The sequence below is a fragment of the Bos indicus x Bos taurus genome, chromosome 10 (genome assembly GCF_003369695.1).
Source record: "Bos indicus x Bos taurus breed Angus x Brahman F1 hybrid chromosome 10, Bos_hybrid_MaternalHap_v2.0, whole genome shotgun sequence".
NCBI lineage: Eukaryota > Metazoa > Chordata > Mammalia > Artiodactyla > Bovidae > Bos > Bos indicus x Bos taurus.
Window position 1 is genome coordinate 60329408 of NC_040085.1, and position 8558 is coordinate 60337965.

An 8558-nucleotide genomic window follows, 5' to 3' on the forward strand; every position below is an offset into this window, starting at 1 on the left:
GAGTAAGAAAATGCAAATATCCTCTGGTTCTGAGCCCCTATATCCCTGTCCTTCCAGAAAGCCACTTCTGTGCCTCACTGGAAGCCTTGAACTCAGGGACAGACTGCTCAAGCACATCAGCATTTTCCTTCTTTAGTCTGGCCCCAAACTGAGCTTTCTGCTTGAAGAAACCCTGGCTCAGAACATCACATCCACCAGGTATATCACTTACTGCCCAGCTTCAGGGAAGTGGGGAGGAGAGCAGAGATCAAGGGAGTTGGTATTTGATTCTATTCAGTGGGACACTTTCATAATGCCCACTTAGAAATTCTGATCTTTCAGTATCTGACCCCATTGCCAGTCCTTACCCGGCTCAATCTCTTGGAATTTTGAACTCAATGGAAGCCTTCATCTGGGGGAACAGGAGACAAGAGGGGAAAGTTCAGAGACACTGGAGAATTTTCTACCATGTGGTATATTAAAATAGCGGATCACCAAACCTTTGGAAAGTAAGGCAGATTATTTGCCTTTTTGGATAAAATCCACTTCTCAAAAGACACACACACACAAAAGCAACCAAAAAATTCCTAACACACGCACACCGACACATGAAAATGTGAGTGTGCAAATTCATTTTGGTGTGAAAATATCGGTGCCTGTAGCAACTGGAGACACCCTGAGGTATCATAAAAGCAGAAGTGGGAACCATTTCCCTAGAGCTGAGACTTTTACCCATCACACTCTGCTGGGACACACCTCTAACAGGTGAACAAAAACAGAGGATATACAAGGAGCCCAAAACTGAGTCTTTAATCCAGCCTACTCCTTTCATCCCACTGTTTCTCCAAGGCATGTGCCATCCAGATGGGAGAGGGTGCTGCCTCCTTATCCTTGTTAACATTAAACAGAAGTGGAGAACAATTCACCCTGGCGATTCCCATCCTCCACCATCATTCTACTTCCTGTCTTCCAACTTAACCACCCCCAGGTACCACCCTCTGCTGTACCCCAACCCCACCTTAACAGAAAAAAATCTCCTCCAAAAGAGACAGAGTGTAGGAAAAGAGAAAGAATTGAAGATAAAAAGAACTTAGTTTACCTTTAAAATAATGACTCATTTTATTTTTTTCTTTTAATATGTAGTTATAAATATATTTTGTCAAAATATATGATCAATATGGTCAAAACATTTGCACGTAAAGTCATAAATAAGGTCAAGGTGAATGTTTAGATTTTTTTTTCCTTTTTTTTTTTTTAAGATAAAAGTCCAGCTATAAGGAAGCAGTCTGTGTAGTGTGTGGGTGAGTAGTGGATGGGGTGTGTGTGTGTGTGTGTGTGTGTGTGTGTGTGTGTGTGTGTGTCCCCAAAGAAGGCCTGATCTCAGCGGCACCCACATCCCTCCACTACCATCTCCTGATAATTTTTCAGAACCACCTTGTCATACTCATCCAGGTACAGCATGGAGATGGCGCTGAGTTCGGTGGGAACACAACAGGCTTTGGGGATACTGGAATTGACAGAGTTGACCAGGGTCTGCACAATGGCGTGGTTGGTTGAGTTGAGGTGGTCGGCCAGTGGAAAGGGGCAGTCCCCGTGGCAGTAGAATGCCTGGTAGCCTGGTGGGGCCACAATCCAGTCATTCCAGCCCACATCACTGAAGTCCACGTAGAGCGAGTGGCGCCGGCAGTTCTTATTCTTCTTCCGGGCCCTCTGTGGGTGATGCTTGGGGCTACGCTTGGCCCTCCTGCGTCGGGTCAAGGCATGTCCCCGGCCATCATGGCCAAAGGTGACCAGGAGGGGCCGGAGCTGGGCCCAATCCCCACTCCCTTGAGGTAACGATCGGCTAATCCTGACATGCTGGCCCTGGTGGGTCCGTGTCTGATGGAGGTGGGTCACCTCAATGGCCAGCCCATAGTTGGGCTGCTTCTCCCGGGTCCAGCGAAGGACTGCAGGGCTCACATCAAAAGTTTCCCACCGCGTCACATTGTGGTGGACCAGTCTTGTGTCCAGTAGTCGTGTGATGAGGTGCCCAGGCACCACTTCTGCCGGGGGCTTCATAACCTCATAAATGTTTATACGATGAAAGCCCTGATCCCAGTCAGGGCCCTGGTCCACCTGCTCCCGGAAGAGTCGAAGCTCGGCAGACGAGATCACCTCGTTCTCTGGGATGCTGCTGAGGTTAAAGAGGAAACGAAAAGCAGAGTTTTCGCTGGTCCCTGGGATGTTCTCCAGATGTTCTAGGCACCATTGGGGAGGAAAAAAATTAAGAGAACAGAGAAAAAAAGCAAATGAGCTTTTTCAGAGACTGAAAAGTCAAGAAACAGCTAAGAGTTGGGTGATGAGTAGTGAACTCTGTTTATAGTGGAAGCCTATTTGGGAGAAATAAGCATACCTTTAATTTCACAGAGCAGATAAATGAGGCAGTGAGCAGACCAGCCAAGCCTAGCTAGCATTCAGCAAGCACCAAAGACAGAATCTCCCAACCTCCTTTACATGTCTAATAATTTCCATGTGTCAACTCCTTACTCCACCACCATCAGACTCCCCTTTTAAAGCCCTCTTGGCTTTGTGTACACAGTTTTCTTTACAAGTGGTTGTAAAGAAGAAGAGGGGCCAACAGAGCAGAGGCAGGAGGGAACATGCACACAGCCACCCTCTCCCTCTTCTTCCACTTTCGAGTATGTTACCAAACATTTCCCCAGCGATCTTGGAAACACAGAGCATGCCTTGTTGATCATGTTACAGAGAGGAAAATAAATTCCAACACAGTAATGATGCTGGTGGATTAATAACTCAGATTTACTTTGGAAAAGAAACATCCGCTAGGAAACATTCAGATCGGATTACAAGGCCCCTATTGAATAAACCTGACAAACACACAGCTGTAATATTAAATTCAGTAGGTGCTTTGGAAAAAAAAAAAAAAAGGCAGAAAACCTGGCATAAAAGGCTTTGATATAGCAAAAACACACCGCAGGGGCTAACCCACGTCTGAGTGGTGTCATTCCCTTCTCGCCGACCCCTCCCTTCCCTTCTGTCTCCAAAAAATAAATTCAGCCACAGCTCTGGAGACTCTTGAAGGTAAGCAGCTCTCTTTTCCCAGTCTCCTGGATTTGGGGCTCTGATGTAACCTGAACTCCTCGCCTTCCCACAGCTTCCACTGCCCCACCCCAGTCCAGATTCCAGGTAAGGGACTGACCTTCGTGGTGGAAGCTCCTCACGGTGTTGGCCCGACTGGCGGGGCGCTCAGGATACTCCAGACCGATGCCCTGGATCTGCTCTTCCTCTTCCTCCTCCCCAGACTGAAGTCTGTAAAGATCCCGCATGTAATCCGGGATGACTGCGCTCTTGCTAGGCTGCGGGCGGCGGCGCAGCCCGAACATCTGCAGAAGTGTGGCCTCGAAGTCCCGAAGGAGCTCATGGCTCTGCCCTGAGCGGCGTCCTCCCGCGTGGCCCTGAATCTCGGCGACTTTTTTCTTCCCCGTCTCAGGTATCAAACTAGCATGGCTCGCGCCTCCTAGCAGGACTTGGCATAATAAAACGACCATCAGCATTCGGTTACCAGGAATCATGGTGTCTCTGGGGAGGGGAGGAGGTGGAAGGGTAAAGAATAAATAAACACCAATAACTAGAGAGAAATAGAGATGTCTCTGCATAGGCGTGGAGAGCTACAGCTAGAGGGTCCAGAAGTAACACAGGTCAGAAAGATCAAGTTTGTGTCTTCCTCTGACACACACCCCCCCACCACCACCACCAGCTGCAGCCATGCACGGCCTGAAAGTAGGAATTGCCCTGTAATTACTTGGTCTAACTTGTTTACAGTCAAATAACCCCAAATCAGATAGCCTCCATCCTGTTAATCTTTTTTTGTCCCAACTGCTATCTGAGCCATGATCTCAGCCTGGCTTCTTTAGGGATAAACAGTTAACAGTGAGAAGGTAAAGAAGGGTGGGGGAGGGAGAGTTCAAATGCCAGCGCTCTCCTCTCCACTTCAGACCTTCAGCCTCTCTCTCCCTTCTCCTCCACCCCCCTTCTTCCTCCGCCCTTCCTAGCCCGACTTCCACAACTTCCAGCTGGTTCGGAGGGAGGGAAAGCAGAGAAGCAGGAGCAGGGTGAAGACACGGGGCGGCAGGATCTGGGAGCGTACCGAGTGGCCAGAGGGTTTATTTTACTGTGGCTGAGGAGTTTTGAAATGCCCAGCAAAAAGCATCTGATCGCGCCCTCTCGCTCACTCCCAGGGAAGGGGGTGTGGGAGGGGATGATTCCAAGGGCGACCTCTGTGAGTTTTGACAAGCAGCTAGGAGCGCGCCACAGGGGCACTGGGTGCTCCCAGTCATGTGGGGAGGGGGGCGGTCAACTCCCCCGACTGAGGACTTTCCGTTTGTTCAGCCCCTTCTCGCTCCCCTTTCTTGTAACGCAGTGATCAGACAGAGAGCCAGTGGAGCAAGCTGCACTTTAACCAGAACCGGTAGGCTCCGAGCGCAGTGGCTGCCCGGCCTAGAAGAAAGCGACAGCGCTGCCAGAAAGAAGAGTGTGGACTCTGGAAGGAAGGTCCGACGGGAGGGACACAAGGCGAGCGCGGGTGGGGAGGGCAGAGTGAATTCCCGGGAAGAGGGAAGGAAGAGGTGTCTACTCACTGACAGAAAACAAGGCATATAATAACAGTCCATGATTCTTGACAGCCAATCTTGAACAAACTTGCTGGAAAGGCTCAGAGGAGCTGCGGCAGTGCGTTGCTCTGGATGGCACTACGGAATGGCTCCTAAAATGAATATTTGAATATAATGAGACTGGCGCAGACGGACTCTGTTTTTCTTCCAGCCCCTATGAGTCACGTGAGCGCAGAGGCCCCGCCCCACGCACGGAGGAGCCCGCCCTCCCCGAGGCGGGCGGTGAAAGGGCCCGCGCGCCCGCCCCCGCCCCCAACCCCTCCCGCCCCGGGCCCCACCCCCTCCCGGAGAGGCCGGCCTCCCCGCCCGCAGCCCCAAACCTCCAGCGGTCCGGGAGGAGCTCGCCGTGGCGCTCTGCGGAGCCCTCGGCGGGTGTCTGGGTGCGGCGCGTGGAGGACGTGGTCCTCGCCCCTACCTGTAGCCTTCGGGGCGTCGGGCTGGGCCCTCGTGCCAGCGGCCTGAAGCCAAGGGTCTGGGGAGTACCGTAGGGGCTGCGCCTTTCAGCGCGAGCCCGCCTCCAGTGGGGCCGGGATAGGGGGCCGCGGAGTTTCAGCCGCCGAAAGCCTCAACACCGAGGGTCATTTAAAAAGGAAAGCGCTGAGGGACACACAAACACACACGCCGCGCGCACCCCACTTCCTCCCCAGGGTCTCGGAGAGGCCAAATACTGCTCCTAGTGACAGCTAGTAACCCCCTGGCGAACGCCTGAGAATGTCGAGAACTGGACAGCCGCTTTAGCTCCCAGCCCAAAGCTGCGGACCCTGTCGCGCGGGACGGGAGGGGGAGATATTTAGGCGGTTATCGGTGTGGGAAGGTGGTGAGAAAGCCGCCGCTAGGCTCCTTCCTCCCGTTCCTTTACGGAGAAAAACTCCGCACTACGGCGATCCCCCGTCAAGCAAAGCAAATCCCCAAAGTGGTCGGCGGGCCATTCAAGGCACGGCGGCAGGCGCAGGGATGCAAGGCTCGCGACAGACTCGTAAAGAGGCATCTCCTGAGAAAAGGCGCATCACATGTTTCAGGTCTCAAGGTCGCGGAGGTTTTACAACTCCCGACCCGCCGCAGAAAGGAAATCCCACCGCATTCCCAGGAGTCGTGGAAACCGTGAACAGCTTTCGGCCTGCGCTCGACCTCTGCGTCTGCGTCTCTCTTTCTCGCTCTCTCCCCAGCACGTCTTTTTTAAACCACTACTCCTCCCCCGCCACTTCCTCCCCCACCCCCTTCCTCCTTTGCACCAGCTGCAGAGTCGCAGCAAATATTTCTTCAAGAATTTTACCAACCCACAGCTCAAGGAATTACTAGGGTTCTGATTCTAACCGAAGAGGCTGCATGCGTGGGTCGCTCAGCACAGGGGCCTTAAAAGAAGAAGAAGAAATAAAAAAACCTGACCTACCAACTGCGGCAGCCCGGGGCCTTTTCAAAATCCTGACCCACGCAATTCTGCGGCAGCCCGGCCCGCCCCAGGGTCCTGAGTCCCACGATTCCCGCTGCAAAGCGCAGGGCACCGGCTGCCCTTTCCTGGGGTTGTTCCCAGATGCTGCTTCGGGTCGCTTCAGAGCTCAAGGGCTCAAGTTGCCCACCTCACTCTCCCTCGCAAACTTGGGGGCACTTGGAGGAAGAGGGGGAAAGGATCAAGCGCTTAGCCCTCTCTCCGGCCGCGGCTGCCCAGCGCCGCCAGACACCGCGCTGGCCGAGTTGCGGAGGCCGCTGGCGCCCCTGCGCGACGGTCCACACCCGGCGAGAGTCGCGCTGCTTTTTGACCGGCTTTAGGTTTTCCCGCTCCCGAGCCACGGCTGGGGCTGACTGCGAAAGGGTTTGGAAGAGCAAAGAGTTTTGAGACGCCTAGACCCCTCAAAATGCCCGTGGGAGGAGCTCCAGAAATGGGAAAAGCAGACGAAGAAGGGCCGGTCCCCGCGGGCGAAGGGACAGTGGAAAGGGTGGGAGCCCCGCAGTCCCCAGACCATCGTCCGACCCTAAGAATCTTCCAGGGCGCCGCGCGAGAGCGCGCTGCGCTAAAACCCAGAAACCTGGGGAAGAGGGAGTTGTGTTTCAGTGTCAGATTCAGAAGGATTCTTCTCTAATCACATTTTTCTCCCCCAATTTTCTTAATTAAGAGATAAAAGCCGAAAATCACTTTCGTCTCCAGAAATTTTTCTTGGGGGTCTGGGATGGATCTTGTGGCAATTGTCTTTTCCTTTCTTGCTCGAGTTTTCTCCTAACTCCAAAGTTTGTTCAGAGCTGGCCTCAGTTTACCAACTCAATGTCTTTCGAGGTTTTAATGTCTCACAAAGACTTCAGCTCATAAAACGCGATGCTAACCATCCACCAGTTGGTGCCCGGGAAGCGTCTAAGGCCGCTGGCCCAGCTCCCGCGGGCAGGGGTCTGCAGGGACCTGAGAACCCCAGGACCCTCTCCCGTCGGCTTTGGGCCGGGAGGGCCAGTAAGAGCAGTGCGTCCGATGTGCATATTGCCAGCGACTCTCCGAAGGACACGACAACCCAGGAACCTGCATCCCCAGAGCGGCTAGCATCCCGGCCATCGTCCCGACAGACCCTACACCATGAAATGATGGAAGAGCGACTCCCTGGATGCTCCAACTCCACGAGAATAGCTCGTGGAGTAGGCGTGTTGGGCAACTGCGGTTCGCCTGCGCTCAGGGGCTTTCGCCTACTGGGGGCTGGCTGGGTTGGGTGACACTCCCCTAGACGCAGCCCTCCGGCGGCGCGCACGCTCCAGAAACCGCAGAACTGCGCTTCCCACCACCGAACCAGCCCAGGTTAGGTGTTCTCTCTCCACCTCGACGCCCCTCAATCCCCTCACTTTCTCCGGACCTCAGAGCCACCTCTCCCTTTTCTCTCCGACTCTTCCCGCCGGACAGTCGCAAATGCTAGTCCACGAGCGGCATGTTCCGCTTAAGATCCCATAGTCTTTCCCAACGACCTCCAACGAAAGGCTTCTCCTCTCCCCTTTTTTCCTGTCCCGAACCTACTAAACGGTGAAGTCGCCCGGGGCTACCGAACGGAGAAAGTTGTCGGGGCAGAGGCAATAAGTGTATATGGAAGTGTCTTTCAGCACCAGCATCCCTACCTCTAGTAACCTCTAGTACCACCTTTGGGGGGCGGGGGTAACATATTTTGCCTCGACCACAACCAGAATCCCCTACTTCTCCCCTCAAGGATGCGCCTCAGCACCCCACTCCGCCCTTCGCCAGGTTTAGCCTTGCTCACCATAGGTCCCTGCAGTAGCGGGTTCGCCAGCAGCAGCTTCTGGGGACCTCTGAACAGCTGCAGTGAACCTGGGCGAGGGCCGAAGACTGGGGCGCAGCAGGCTCGAGACGGCGCGGACGGGAATCCCATCAGGGAGAGAGGCGAGATACTCAGCACTGATCAGCAGCGACGTCGCAGGCTCGGGTCCCTCGGCTCAGATGCCAAACTCACCTAGCTTCCGGGCCGAGCTCCGCTCCCGTTTCCCCCCTCCTTCCTCCTCTGCCTTCTTGCATCTTCTTCCTCCTCTTTCCCTCTCTCTTTCTTTCTTTCCTTCCTCCTCCTCTTCCCCGGCAGCCCCTCCCTTCTTCCCTCCTCCCTCGCTCGCCTCCCTTTCTGGGATGGGAGCCCCGCCCACATCCTCCCATCCAGCCGCCGGGCCTCGCCTCGCAGGCCCTGGTCCCGGAAACCCAGTCAGCGCCGGAGTCCGCCGCTGCCGCCGCCCGAGCTGGGACGCCGCTGTGTCCAGCTCTGGGAAGCGATCGGGGCTCACCTGGGGACCACGTGCAGAGGTACTAGAAAGCATGCACCGACTAGTCGCAGTACCTTCCAAAAATACCCATGGGAGTCTGGGCTTCCCTGACTTTAGGAGTAACTGCTGCCCAAACTGATGATTAAAACACTGAGTAATCACCATTTACCCCGAATA

General features: G+C 54.5%; 1 protein-coding gene across 7 annotated transcripts; it reads right to left on the bottom strand.

Moving 5' to 3' along the window:
• Positions 1–1079: 1079 nt before the first annotated feature.
• BMP4 (bone morphogenetic protein 4) lies at positions 1080–8193 on the bottom strand. 7 transcript variants are annotated; one of them, XM_027554138.1, is made up of 4 exons: positions 7874–8193; positions 4617–4741; positions 3179–3558; positions 1194–2216 (listed from the first exon to the last, which is right to left on the bottom strand). In XM_027554138.1, exons 3-4 carry the CDS (start codon positions 3549–3551, stop codon positions 1360–1362), a joined length of 1230 nt encoding a protein of 409 aa, XP_027409939.1. In that variant the 5' UTR covers positions 3552–3558; positions 4617–4741; positions 7874–8193; the 3' UTR covers positions 1194–1359. The 7 variants fall into 7 exon arrangements, with proteins under 7 accessions (XP_027409940.1, XP_027409939.1, XP_027409942.1 ...); XM_027554141.1 differs by having other exon boundaries at positions 3179–3505; positions 7874–8161; XM_027554136.1 differs by having other exon boundaries at positions 3179–3505; positions 8084–8159.
• Positions 8194–8558: the final 365 nt, after the last annotated feature.

Bases quoted from the DNA above. Each gene is read 5' to 3' on its own strand.
- BMP4 (XM_027554136.1), bottom strand. From the start codon at position 8,145: ATGCAAGAAGGCAGAGGAGGAAGGAGGGGGGAAACGGGAGCGGAGCTC. The intron at 3,506-4,616 runs GTGAGTAGACAC...TATTATGCCAAG, and splicing joins ATATGCCTTGTTTTCTGTCA to TCCTGCTAGGAGGCGCGAGC. The intron at 2,217-3,178 runs GTCAGTCCCTTA...AATGGTGCCTAG, and splicing joins GAGGAGCTTCCACCACGAAG to AACATCTGGAGAACATCCCA.